The following is a 15,079-nucleotide window of genomic DNA, read 5'->3' on the forward strand; positions in this document are numbered from 1 at the left end:
AAATTAATATTTAAAAAAATATTTGTCCTTCTATAGGTGTTACATTTTTTAACCATCAGTATATTTACTATTTCGTTTTAATTGAGTTAAGACAAAGTAAATAACATCTGTCGCCATTTCAGGAAAACCATTAGGTTTACCGAGTCCAGCAGCTCCAAACGACAACAAGGGCACCCCGAAAAAGGAAAGAAAACTGCCTGCAAACGTCACAGCGAAAAACAAACTTAACGACGACAAGAAGAGGGCAGAATCGCCTTCCAAATATAATAAAAACAAGAAGATTAATCCAGTTTATGTGGATCTTACTTATGTACCTCATCATGGAAACGCTTATTATGCTTATGTGGACTTTTTCAGAAGGGTTAGAGCGAGGTATTACGTTTTTTCAGGAATTGAGCCCAGCAGGGAAGTATACAATGCTTTGTTAGAGGCAAAGCAGACGTGGGAAGACAAAGAATTGGGTAAGTCTGAAGAGAGAAGTTGTTTAACTCTTCTTACGTGTTTTTATTTCCTTTTTTTATTATATTTGTAATCTTTTCAACATAACTTCATCTAGAAATGCTTTTTATACTAAAATTGAAAAAAAAATCTTCTGTGTACGAGGTATATTTATTTGAAAACCCCAATAAAGGGCTACATTAAAAACAGAACGTTTTCGCTCTAAAGAGAGCATCATCAGTGTTCTTTGCAAGCTCTACATGCTAAGCCACCAAAAATACAGTCGGAAAAATGAAAGAATACCCATGAACGATCACATAAATCACATATTATTTAGATTATTAATAATCTATCTCTCTCGTTTCTTATTCATGAAAAAAAAAACAGCAAATACAAAATATAACAAATATAAATAAATATGTAAATATATATACTTAAATGTAATACATATACTTGGGACACATTACAAGAGGCGAAAGATGTGAACTGCTTCGAATAATTATGCAGGGGAAGATAGCAGGAAAAAGGTCCATAGGAAAAAGACGAAACTCCTGGCTAAAGAATCTACGGGAATGGTATAGCTGTATCAACAACGAATTGTTTCGGTCAGCAGTTTCGAAAATACGTATAGCCCTGATGATTGCCAACCTTCGGAACGAAGATGATTTTTTTCTTCAATTTTTGTAATTAATGGTATACAACCAGCTACAGGAAATTTTTTCCTTATGGACTTTTTATACCCTTTATTAATAATGGCTGCCTTTACAACTTAAATAAGATATCAGCTCAGATGATATCTTACTTATTCTAAGGCCAAATTGAATAAAAACGGTGATAACTGGTCTCCGTGTATAAGTCCTGATGTAGTGATGTTGTACTAAATGACATCAATGTTCTGTTTCCTATCTTTACCTATGCATATGAGTCTGTCACGCACATTTAAATTAGCTCCACTAATTTTGTTAGTATTCCCGTTTCTAGCATTGCTAGCCATAGTCAGCTTTTTTATCGAATCATATGCTTACTTGAAATATACGAAAATTTGGTGTACATCTCTATTGAATTCCCAGTTATTTCTAATATTTGTCTGATCGTAAATATTTGATCTATTGTTGACCTTCCAGCTCGAAAGCCGCATTGGTAGCCTAAAATATCTTCCGAATACGGTTTGAGCCTCTTTAGCAAGATAATTAATAGAACTTTATATGCTGTGCTAATAAGCGATATGCCTCTATAGTTTCGAAATTGTTTTTTATCTCCTTCCTTATGTATAGGTATTATAGCACGTCCATTCGATTCCCTAGGCTAGGCATTTTCTGTTGTTGCCATACTCTCAGAATTCTCTCAGAATTTTCGATGTAAAATGTTTCCCTCTTTTTTTATTAATTCACCATGTATACCATCATTTCCTGGCGCTTTGTGATCTTTAAGAGGTGCTATCGCATGCTTCACTTCTTGAAATGTTGGTGTTGGTATTTCCACATCTGCAGAATTCAATTTAATATCTACTTCCACCATCTCACTTTCAATATTTAGTAAATTCCGAAAGTATTCTTTCTATCGTTGGACGATTTATGTTTCTATTATTATTTCACCTCCTTCATTTCTCATAACTTCAGTTACTCCAACAGTTCCACCTTGTCTAAATGTCTTCACTTCCCTAAAGAATTTCCTTACTTGATTCCTCTCGCCACTTATGTCCATGTCTAGTATTTTCTATGTAGCTTCAATTTTTCGTTCTAAGTAGTCGTCTTGTCTGTGCTCTTGGTCTGTGAAAATCCTTTGTTCTCATCTTATTGAGTTTTAATGTCATCATCATCCATGATGCTACAGCACTATGAAAGAGCCTCGACATTCCCAAGTCTATTACGCCAGTCACTCCTATCCATTGCCAACCGTTGCCAGTTTGCTGCGCCTATTTTTCTCCCATCCTCATCTACACCATCCTTCCATCTGAGTTTTGGTCTACCCCTATTTCTACTTCTCACAGGTTGTGACATAAGAATTCTTCTAGGAGGGTTGTTTTGCTGTGATTTTGCTAGATGTACTGCCCATCTTAGTCGTTCTATTCAGAGATATTACGTCTTTACCACCAAATATACCTCGGTGGTATAAATGTGGTATACCTCGTAGTTGTACCTCCTCTTCCAAACACCATTTTCACAGATGCCACCGAATATTTCTCTCAGGATCCTTTGTTCAACTATAAGCAGAAGATTTTCATCTGCCTTGGAGTGGGTCCATGTCTCCGATCCATATGTCAACACTGGTTGTATATGGGTTTTGTTTATAATTATTTCCACCGAATATTTCTCTCAGGATCCTTCGTTCAACTATAAGCAGTAGATTTTCATCTGCCTTGGAGTGGGTCCATGTCTCCGATCCATATGTCAACACTGGTTGTATATGGGTTTTGTTTATAATTATTTTCGTTTTTTTTTGGCTTAAACTTCTGCTTCTCATATGTCTACTCAGTCCAAAATAGCCTTTGTTTGCTAGGATTATCCTTCGCTTGATTTCTTCCGTCATGACATTTTCCTTGGTGATCCGGGAGCCTAAGTATGTGAATTTGTCCACTATCTAAAAGGTAGAGTTATCAACCGTGGATTGGTGACCGATGTTTCTGGCTCTATTGTTGGGTGTTGATGCCATCACCTTAGTTTTCTCCTCGTTTACTTGCAGGCCCATATTTTTGAGGCATTTGAGAAGGTGGTATATATTTCTTCTAGGTTGCATGTTGTGAGGGCAACTAGGTCCACGTCATCTGCATATGCCAAAATGCGGGATAATTTATTAAACATATTTCCTCTGTTGTCTATTCGGGCATCGCCTTTTCTAGAGCTATGTTGAAGAGGAGACACACCAGCGCATCTCCCTGTCGCAGCCCAACATCCGATGCGTTTCAATGCGCCTGTGATTGTTCGTCCTGTATTTCGACTTTGCAAACACCTTTACGTATTGTAGCCTTAACCAATCGTATCAGTTTATCAGGGATGTGGAATTCATCCGTGGCTTCATACAATTTATTTCTTAGGACACTAGGCCGATTTAAAATCTACGAAAAGATGGTATGTGTCGATATTGAATTCATTGGTTTTTTACAGTATTTGCCTTAGCACAAAGATCTGGTCTGTTGTTGATCGACCAGGTCTAAAACAACTTTGATATTCTCCAAGAAGCTCCTCTGAATGTGCACTTAAGCAACCATACAAGATACTCGAAAATATTTTGTAAGCTGTATTAAGGAGGGTTATTCCCCTATAGTTTCTACATTCCAATTGATCACCCTTTTTGTGTAGCGGGTAAACGATTCCATTACACCACTCGTTCGGGATGTGTTCCTCATTCCAGGCTTTTATATATTATATATTATATATTTGATCAGACAGACTTTTAATATTATGTACTTAATTTTCAGAAGTCACCATCATTCCCACATACGACACGGACATTCTGGGCTATTGGGTGGCAGAGAACGAAGAACTTTTGACAAAGTTCAAAATAGATTTATCTCCTTCTGCATCCCGCTGCACCATCAACCTCCAAGATCATGAAACATCATGTAGCGCTTATAGATTAGAATTTTAATTCACCCGACCTTCGCCAGATATCATTTCTCTAGCAATAATCAAGAGAAATATACCGATTCCTTCGTATACAACTCAAAACTACGAAAAATCAGAGCCAAAGGTACAATCTGGTTCTTCCTCAAAGTACCTCTTTCAACAGTCTTCTTCACAAGAAAAATCATAGCATAGCAGTAAAGATAATAGGAGTTTTTTCAAGATTTCTAGAACCCTTATGAATGTTGTTCTGTTTATATATTTATTCAAACTTATCCTTCTCCTAAGAAGGATAATGTTGATGATTTCAAAGTTTAAGAATAAACTCAAATTGACGTTTTTTCAAAAATCGTCAAATTATAAGTACGTGAAGAAATACTAGTATAGAATTTAAAATTTACATAGCTGTTATAAACACCTCGGCTAGATTTTATGAAATAATTATTTAGTTTAGCATTAACTGTACTATATATAGACAATCTAGTTTTAACAGTGCTCATCACTATTCTTATTATCCATTCACAGCATCATACGATGACGTCGCAAAGACATCAGAATTTCCATATTTGAGAAACTTTTTCATAAAAACGGAAATAGTGAAAAAAAAATGATTTTTTACGAAAGATTTAGCTATTTAGTACTTTTAGAAACATGAAAGTTTTTAGTACAATTGTGATCGTTAGACTGATATGATAAGGTTAAGATGGTTGGTACTTTCAGAATCTTTTAATATACAACATACGCAGTATTAATTTTTTTAATGTGTTTCAAATATTCTTCCATAACACAAGCCTACATTTTTATTTTCATGAAAAAGTGTTTTAAGTTTGATTGGTGTCCTATAGTAAATGGGATGTGCTGATCACGAATCTGTGCTTAGCTTTTTTCCAGCACGTCAGGTTTTCAAGAAAAGTGTGTTTGAAATTTTTCATAGAAACTGCCAAAAATACTGACTAAATATTTATTGAAACTTTATTTAATACAAATTTACGCTGCAAGATTGAGTTGTTTATACACAAACAATGCAGTATAACCTACGTTAGACAATCGTTGGTTTTTTTGAAAAAAATCGTTTTTCTTTTTCCGTGAAAACTGCGTTTTGTAGTTTTCTTATGAATTTGTTCAAGGTCCAGAAGTAATCAGCCATATCTATTATTTTCCATCTTCCTTGGTAATGTCTTTCCATCTCCTTCATATGTTGATGGAACCTCTCTCCCTGCTCTTCTTCTGTCAACGTGGGAATCCAGAAAATGAAGCTTGACACTCATATTGCATCCCAGTTTTTATAATTTTCGGCCATGTTGGCTACAATTTGTTAATAGTTTGGGGACTTGTTGTTTCCAAGGAAACAGTCTATGACTGCTACGAAAGAACTCGATGCTTCAAATTGATCCTGGGCCATTGTATTCTGGAACAATCTGTCCGATTTTATGGTTCGAATTTCAGGGCCTATAAAAATTCCTTCTTAAAGTTTAACTTAAGAAAATGCAGAAAATTTGTCGCTCAGGTATTTAAAGCAGTCACCTTATTTATTTAAAGCTTTGACAAACTACTTCATCAATCCTAACTTTATGTGAAGAGGAGGAAAAGAGACTCATTGGGTCAACTAGAGTATCACGCTGCACATTTTTTGTGGCCATTCTTTCTGAACGTAAGCTAAATTTTTCTGCTCGTGCTCCCACTCACACAAAAAACGCGGATACTTTGTGAATCCAGACTTCTGACCCAAAAGCATGGATATTATTTTGAGATCTCATAGAGATGCCAACAGTATCCGTTATACTTTATTTTATTTCGGAACAGCTCAAGATTCTTATATTATGTTTCTTTGAGATGCACAGAGTGAGCAACAGGTACTGAGGCATTAGTATTATCATTGTGCAACAAAACACCCTTCAGACTTCTCTTAGAACAATTAATAAATAACCGCCATGATATGGAATCGTAATCAGCTCCCAGTTTGTCGACTTCTTCAGGAATTTTAGTACAATACACCAGTGAACCCTCTTGACAAAAATATTCCACGAAATCTTTTTCGCGATGCCTATACCACGAAAATGTGGTACCTGGAGCCAATACATTTTTATCCTTCAGTCGCGATTCTTAGATTTGTGCAGCATCCTTCAATAGGCCCAAGTCTCTCACTAAGTTTTTTAGTTCAGCTTGGATGAACTTTGGAGGTTGGTCTATACCTGAATTGAATTCGTCTTCATCGGATTTTTCGTTTTAAATTTCATCTGATGCTGGTTGTTGGATGGTGTGAAGAAAAGGTGGCGGAATGAGGAATTCAATTTACGAAATATCAATGAGGTACTTGTTTGCGCTAGTATATAATATCTCAAGGTCTTTTTTTAATTTTGTGATACATTTTGACTTGATGGGCAGTGTTGCTATTCAAATAAAATTCACATATTGTATTAAAATATTTTCTATGAATCTATCAAGTATTTTAAAGAAATAATTTTAATGCAATTTACAAAATATCAATAAGATACTTGTTTGAGCTATTACATAATATCTCACTCGATTTTTTAATTTTGTGAAAAATGTTGACGTGATGGGCTTAAACTGAATTCATATTCAGAATCAGCGTACCCGTATTAGCTAAGGACACTTGTCAAACTCAAAACACCAAAAATCATGTCGGCCTGTGTAACCATCACTATGGTTATAACAAGCACCACTAAGGCGGTTTTATATCCATTTTGTAGTCTTCCTATTGCCCAGTGAATTATTTTAAAAACATCTGCCTACAGTACTATACTATAACCTAGTACCTTTATTTTGCAAAAAAATTTCAACTTTTCATATTGGGCTGTATTCCGTACAAAATAAAAAAAGATACTTTTTTAAAAAAACTATATATAAAAAAATTATAGCTTCAGATATATTTAAATTACAAGCTACAAAAGTTTCATCTACTCTGATGGCTGTCCACTTGAAGTTGGAAATTTTAAGAGATATTCGTCGACCTTTCTGTTTCTGAATTTGTATCTACTCGGATGTAGGGCTCTTCTTCTTCTTCTTAAGTCAGGCGAGACTCGTTATACTCTGGCACTTGGTTATAAGACCTTTGTACCATACCTTGTTTTTTTCCTTAAACTCTAATAAGTTCTGTGGCCTCAACGAAAGCCAACAGTTTTCTTATTTGTAGTTTTAGGATCTCTTCTGGTTCAAACATCAGTTGACCAGTGAATTCTTGCCCTTCATCACTTAGCACACTACAATGGCATAGTATGTGTATGACAGTCTCGTCTTCCATTTCGTACTTTCTGCACCATGGTTCACTCACCTTACCTAGTTTGTATAGGTACTATACAAACTGGGTGCCGGGTACCCCGGCAATGTCCAGTCACCATTTCAGTTACCGTTTTGATATCTCCTTTATTGAGGTTCATCAAACTGTTCGGGAGTCTTTTATCAATATTCTTGATTACTTTTTTAGTCTAGATTTGTTCTTGAGTTTCTCTCCATTTCTTTTGATGATTCTTTATTAGCCATTTCTGAGCCTCGTTTTTCATAGCATCTTTAGTGATGCCACAGAAAGGTTCTGGGCCTTGAATTGTTTCTCTCGAACACTCGAACCTTGTTTCGCTAACATATCTGCTCATTCGTTCCCATGCACCCCTTCATGACCCGGTAAAGACACTTTATTATCTTTTGGCAGGTTGTTGAGGAGATCTTTGCAGTTTCTCATCAGTTTTGATTTGGTGAGTGGGTTCTTTACAGCCAGAATAGCCGATTGGCTATCTGTGTAAATGTTGATTCTCTTAGCTTTAGGGCATTCATCAATAGTTTCATCAATGGTTTCATCAATGCAGGCCACCAAAGCAAAAACTTCAGTCTGGGACCCAGGTGTACGTTGACCTAGGCTGTAAGATTTATTATAGTTACATATTTGCCCAAAGACTACTGATCCAGTACCATGGTTAGTTTTAGATCCATCAGTGAACCATATTAAGACCCCATCAATATTTGGGACTTTTTGTTTTCTAGACGGTATAATTGTGTTAATCTTCTCAGTGAAGATTAGTTCTGGTGTCATCAAAAAGATGGATTCCTCAAATATAGTCACAGTAGTGCGTGGCTATTCAATACATAATTCCAAGTATTGTTTGCTTTGAATCTCAGGATGGTCATAAAGGCTAACGCCAAAATATATATTTCCAGCGGAAGGAGACCTGTGGAGACCTCTAATGAAGCCAATCCTGTACTATTCAAGGCTCCTGTTATATTTAGAAACGCTTGTCTGTGTAGGGTGGTGAGAGTGGTCACATAAGATTACAAAGCCGTCTTTCTCCACCAGAGTACTGAACCATAAGTGACTGTCGGTCGTATCACTGATGTGTATAACCAACAGATTATCTTTTGTTTCAATCTTAGGTTTTACTACAAGTCGTCTGCAGTTCCAAAAGATTCTCTTAGCCCTATTGGTTATATTCTTAATGTGACTATTCCAATTGAGTTTCGAATCCAGGGTTACCCCTAGATACTTAACCTCATTGATTCTTTCCAGTACCTCTTTGCATATTTTCTGCTCACTCAGTCCAGTAAGCTTCCTCTTATTTGTAAAGGCTACCAGTTTAGTTTTAGAAGGGTCCACGAAGAGGTTCTCTTTCAGACACCAGGTCTCTATATAATGAAGGTTATATCAAATCTGATCCGCAACAGTTCTGGGAAATTTTCCCCTAGATACTATTGCAATATCGTCTGCGAAACCCTGGACGCATATGCAGGGTTATGCTGAAACATTTAAGGTCTTCTTGATACCAAATATATACATAGAGTTCAACGAATTGTTCTCCTATATATTTGGTTTTAATTACATCAAAGCGTTGGCAAAACTTTTGCCGAAATCCTTCATTCTCGATTTCATGCAGCTCAAAAGATAAAAACCGACTTTATCGACTTGTGTTTCGTTTATGGCCATCAGAGTAGATGACACGTTTGTGACTATCCACTTGAAGTGGGAAATTTGAATGATGGCAATGATTTCTTTCATTATTTTACAAAATGTAGCCCATTTTATGAAAACTCAATCCTTTTTGCCTTACTCAGTATCTTAGGAACGTTAAATTTTTATTTAATAATGGACTTTCATTTATATATTCCCACATTTTCATCCTTGATTGTTTTTTGTAAGAGTTGTTCTCTGATCGGGCTACAATTTATATCTTCAGTAATGAAACTACTTGTTTGCCTTTGTTATAACTAAAAAATTCTTTGGATCAGCTTATTTTTTTATTTTCTCCATATTTAAAGATATTTTTAAGTAAATTAAAAGCTTCTGAAAGAGCCCAAATACAATATAAAGTCGGGATATATTTGCGGCCCCACAAAAGATTCTCACGTATAGAAATTCTTCTTTTAACTTAAATAACGCAAATGGAAAGACTCAGCAGGTGATAATATTGTTCAGTAATTTATTTTTCGTTAATGCTAAAGACCTATATAATTATTTCTGTATTGCTTTATGTGTTTAAATAACCGTTTATATCATATGTGATATAGTTTCTGTTAGCATTTAAAAAATGTTAGGATCTTCGAAGGGTACTTAGGCCGTTTTCTTCTTTTGTATACTCATTTTGCATTTTTGTACCACACACGCTTTTTATCTACGCCAAAGACTTCACAGAACTGTGTATTATGTAGGATAGTATATTTTTCGTACAGGGTGTACAGTTTTGCTTGTTTTTATTGGAAAATTGAACAAATTTTAAGAATGTTCATAAGAAAAGTCATAACAGCTAAAAAGAAAATGAATGAATAATTCATGTTTAAATGAATTAGAGAAATAAACTTACCACAGATTGCGGGTGTTTTCACTACTCAAAAAACCATAATGACGAAGTATGGAAAATAATACGATGCAACAATGAACGGCAAATGATCGCAAATTCAAATAAATAACGAACGAGAATAAAGGGGAATGAAGGAGAATAAATAACGAAAACCTTTAGGTGAATAAAGGGAACCAATGTCGAAAGAATAGACAAACATGCATATCTTGGAACAATAATTAACTCACAAATGATTACTTCCAGGAACTTCCAACAAAATAAGAGGAGTACTCTGCATAAGAGATTTAAAGTTGGAGCTAATAGCTAATAGTTAGTGATAAAAAACTTCTGAAAAGAATGAATAAAGTAATGGAAATCTTGAATACAGTCAAAACAAGAAAATAGGAATATTTTGGGTCTATTACACGTGGAGAGAGATAAAAACTGATTAAACAGGGAAGGATCCAAGGAAAAAGAAGCATAGAGAGACGTAGAATATCATGTCTGCGTAACCCGAGAAAATGGTACTATATGGTATACGGATGTACATCAAATAAACTTTTCAGGGCAGCCATCTTTAAAGTCCGAATAGCTATTGTGATTGCCGCCCTCCGTCACAGAGATGATACTTGACAAAGAAGACAATCACTATGAATGGCGTCAAGAAAAAGAAATAAATGTAACCATAGATATCAGTTTGTTTTATCGTATACTTTATAGATCTCGAGAAAGCCTTTGATGGAATACCACATACATTACTATTTCAATGTTTAGAATTAATGGATTTGGACACGTATGACACAAGATTGCTCAAAAATCTTTACTACCGTCAGACCATTTGCATTAAAGTGGACCAGAAGGCTACGTTTCTACTAAGATTGATGTCAGACTTCTTCTTCTCTGAGTCTATGCTACGTGAGAGGTTAAAGGGTTACATAGATACTTAACAGACAATAAACATCTAACGATAGTTCTATGAGAGTCAAAAAAATATTATAAAAATCTTAGTAAATGGTATAACATTGAGGTTAGTGTATTCATAATATGAGGTAGCCGTGTCATAGATTTATTCCTTCCTAAGTATCACAAGAATCTAGCCTCAATGAGATTATTTTCTCACCACAGTGTGGTTAAGTAGTTCATATATAGTATTGGAAATTTTTTTCGGAACATAGGCACTTTCAATGCAATAAGTTACATTCTTGATTTGCAATTAACCAGTTTAAATTTCAAAACAACGTCGAGATGTTTCATATTCAATCCATTTGTTCTACTGCACTGAACTGAGGTGTCCCATTGGATTGCATCGTTTGTGTTTTGTGTGATAGCCAGTGGTAAAAGAATTACAGTCGAACAAATCAATTAATTTTAAAACGTCGCGACGATATATTGAAATTTACACTGGTTAACTGTAAATCATAGATCCCAGTTCGGTGCAGTCGAGCAAATGAATTAAATATGAAACAACGCGACGTGGGCTTGAAATTTATACTGGTTAATTGTAAATCAAGAATCTAACTTATTGCATTGAAAGTTCCTTTGTTCCAAAAAAATATTTCCAATACTGTATCAGTAAATGCAGTAAAATTTGCAAAAATGCTGTGTGAATTTATTTATTTATTTATTTGGGTGTGTAAATTTACAGGCGAACTGTACACCTTGTACCGTTTTAGTTGGAAAAATCCTGTAGTATTTAATTTTTCCACTTTATAAAGCATTTTGTTAGTTTCCTTAATTTGTAAGGGCCTAAAACATGGGCCATCTCAAGATTTACAGGAATATCCCGTTTTTAACTAAAATTAATGCTTTTTAGAAAAAGCATTCTCAAAATTGATCATTTAGTTACGGCATGTTCCTGAAAACGTGGCTTAAGTAGCATTTATAATATGTTTAAGACTTGACAAGCATTTGGTGTGGTGATTTATTTATATATACATATATTTATTTTTAATTTATTCTTAGAGACGTGTTTTTGAGTTCAGCTTATATCTTTAGTTTTCTCGATAGGTAAATATATGTCCGTTTTGAGTCCGTAAATCGAACATCAGCATCTAGGGGCCACATTTTGATAGTATAACCTGGACTCAAAAAATAAGGAATGTTAATTAAATAAATTGAGCTTTTCGTACTAAAAGTACACTAAAAAAGAACATAGTAAACTGTTGTTAACTATATATGTAAGATTGGTGCTATAAAAGTATTGCCTTTGCAAGGTTTTTGATATTTGTTTCGGATCCATCAGGAATGAAAAGAAATTTACAGTTCCCGACTGAATTGGAACGAAGTACATTCAGTAGATCGTTAATAGAAAGTTTTTTATTCGCTGCTCTTGTAGACGCATGCATCAACAAATAACCACATGTTATTGTTTTCATTATTATTACCACTTGCCGTCTACCAGACTAGAATACTAGAAGCTTCTTGATTCCAGTGTAGATGTTGTAAAAGTCTCATATGATACAGATCTGAGACTTTTAAAACATCTATATTGGAATCAAGAAGCTTCTATTCTGGTAGACGGCAAAGAACAGACAAAATTTGCATTCAAAGAGGTGTCAGACAGGGTTGTGTGTTATCCCCAACTTTGTTGAACGTTTACTCAGAAATAATAGCGTGGAGTTCGAATTGGTGGAGAAACATCTGATATGCAGATGACACAGCGATAATGGCTGAAAGTATTGAAGATCTTCAATTCCTTATAGCTCTAGTCACTAGAGAATGCTCCAATTGGCATAAAGACAACAAAGACCAAGTTACTTGTGGTTAGTAAACAAAAAGTCGGCTCTATGCAACTAATATTCATTTTAAATACCTAGGATGCTAAATAAACGAGACACTAAATCCTGATGAAGAAATTAAAACTTCTATAGAAATTGCAAGAGGAGCATTTATGAAACTTATATCTATTCTGAGCAATTCTCAGCTGAACTTACAACCAGGAATCAATTTCCTAAAATGTATCCTGTATTACTATATGCCTCTTTGGTGGTTCACCATCTGATGTTCGAATCCAGTCAGACTGAATTCCAGTCAAATAAAAGGTTATAGTGTTGTTTAGTAGCATAGGTAGACTGCAAGCTATAGCAGAAACGCGACGGTAGACTGCATACCATAGTGACACTGAAAAATATTGAGTACCTCTGTTGGAAAATGTACTAAAACCAACGTATACGCATATTATATTTTTATGGAGACCCAAAATACTAAAAGGGATAATATATGCTGTCACTGAAATGTAAAAAAAGTATCGGATGCAACCCTTTGCAACTCTTTTAAAGTTTTGTTTTTAATATTATTTAATTTTATTAAAAGCAAAACTTTCGCTTGGTTTTAGCAGATGTCGCCACGATATCCACACCATCATATTATTTCTTTGTGAATCGATACTGGCATCCCGAATTTTAGTTTGTTCAGAGATAATCAAATATTCATTCTCTGATGATAACCTAGTGTTCCGTTAGTGGTTAACGGAATCAATTAAATGAAATTAAAATAAATGTAAACACAACAACGTGTCAATAATATATTTATTTGTGTCGGTAAAATAGCATGAATATTTCTCGAAAGAGAGTTTGTTATTCTTTTGGCGAGTGTGGTGGTGTGACCACGCCGGGTACCCGCTGTGACTATACTGAAAAAACCACATGTCTGTGGTTTTACGCTCAAGACTAATTTATCGACATAAAGAGGCTGGCTCTTTATCTGATGTTTTAAAAGCTGAAAACATTTCTGTCAAGAACCGTCCTCGAATGCATTCAAAAAAGTGATTCATTAACATGAGGTCTGATAAGGTAACTATTTAATGGGGAATTTTTAAACTGAGACTGAACAGGCCATTACCATCTGGTTTCGTATAGAAAGAATTGTGAATTTTAAATGACCCATATTATTTTCGTTTAGAAAAGAAAGTTAATATTTAAAATTAGCAATTAAAAAATAATAATAAATGAAGCGTGTCGCCATACTAGTAAGGTTTGAAGCCGTTAGGGTGCTTTTGATGCTCTCTGAACAAACTGAAATATAAGACAGCTCTTGTTTCGTTTTACAACGAAACGGTTATTAATTTATTCTAATTAAGTTGAGTAAAGGGTGTGGAAAAGCAGGAAAAAATGAGAACAATACACATGCGTATAGTAGTCGATGCAGCCCAGAAATTTCGTTTCTTTTCTTTTATTCTAGAAATAAAAATTGAAAACGCACACATTCGAATTATAGGTAAAATAGTAGGTATTAACCGTCTACTGGGTGTATCCTGCAAATTGTCACTTTATATTTTTGTTGATAAATTGAAATTCATCTAACGTTTTTGTGCAGTTCGATTTAATAATTGTATTTAAATAGCTTCTAGTCAAGAAAATTCTGATATCTTTTAGCTTCAAAAATGTTGAACAGTACATATATTCAAAATGCAATTAATGTATGGGATATGTATGAGAATAAGAAATAAAAATTATAAAAATACACTTTGACTGTTTTATTAAATATCTAGATTTTTTAATTTTTAATTTTAATTTTTGCAGTCGTTCCATTATACGGACATAATAAATTGAAACTGGATCAAGAATGTTTGAGGAATTTGAGGTCGCGAAACAATGGAAGCATGGTTGCTGTATTTTACCTACCCTTTTCAAAATTTATCTGGAACAATTATTTGTTGGGAACGGGAATCCCTCTCAATGACGAGACAACATTATACACTCTATGTTTCGCTGATGAACAAATTCTGATTGCTAAGGATCATGACGACTTGAGTTACATGACGCGGAAGCTAATAGAAGAATATAACAAATGGGGCCAGCGACGCACAAGCCCTTTTAGAAGTCCGTGTATGAAGAAGAGCAGCCACAGACAAACAAGGGTGGAGTCAAAAAATAAAGGAGGCCAAGGAGGCTCAATTTGGGCTGTAGTGCCGTAGAAGAAGAACAACAAACGGGACCTCGAAGTCAACATTAACAAAACTGAAGCCATGTGCAGGCGCGGATCTAGAAATTCATAATAGGGGGGCCAGACTTACCTCAAATAAGTCAAATATTATATTTTCCAGATTTAGCCATACGACTCACACTTACTCTAAGGATAAAATACACTATATAATCCCAGATACCTACGGTATCAAAAAGATTGATAGACAATTCACGACTATTAATCTCACTGGTCGTTCTTTACCATAAAGATTAACCTTTCTACCATCAATGGGTAGGTACGCATGGATTATCTAGTAAAATACAAATTTTTATATCTTTATTGCATCGCAAATTTGAAACGTGACTTTTCATGAGATAAGGTTTATACCCAGTG

The 15,079-nt window shown here is 34.7% G+C and overlaps 1 protein-coding gene across 7 annotated transcripts in view; it reads left to right on the forward strand.

Moving 5' to 3' along the window:
- The window catches only part of LOC114326716 (microtubule-associated protein futsch), an 84,355-nt gene extending 70,111 nt beyond the window's left edge, over nucleotides 1–14,244 (forward strand). For all 7 annotated transcript variants that reach the window (XM_028275138.2, XM_050651127.1, XM_050651124.1 and 4 more), the window contains 2 exons: nucleotides 123–461; nucleotides 3,857–14,244. In XM_028275138.2, the coding sequence (XP_028130939.2) occupies nucleotides 123–461; nucleotides 3,857–4,026 (509 nt within the window). In that variant the 3' untranslated portion in view covers nucleotides 4,027–14,244. The remainder of the gene's footprint in view (nucleotides 1–122; nucleotides 462–3,856) is intronic.
- Nucleotides 14,245–15,079: the final 835 nt, after the last annotated feature.

The sequence above is a fragment of the Diabrotica virgifera genome, chromosome 5 (genome assembly GCF_917563875.1).
Source record: "Diabrotica virgifera virgifera chromosome 5, PGI_DIABVI_V3a".
Classification (NCBI taxonomy): domain Eukaryota; kingdom Metazoa; phylum Arthropoda; class Insecta; order Coleoptera; family Chrysomelidae; genus Diabrotica; species Diabrotica virgifera.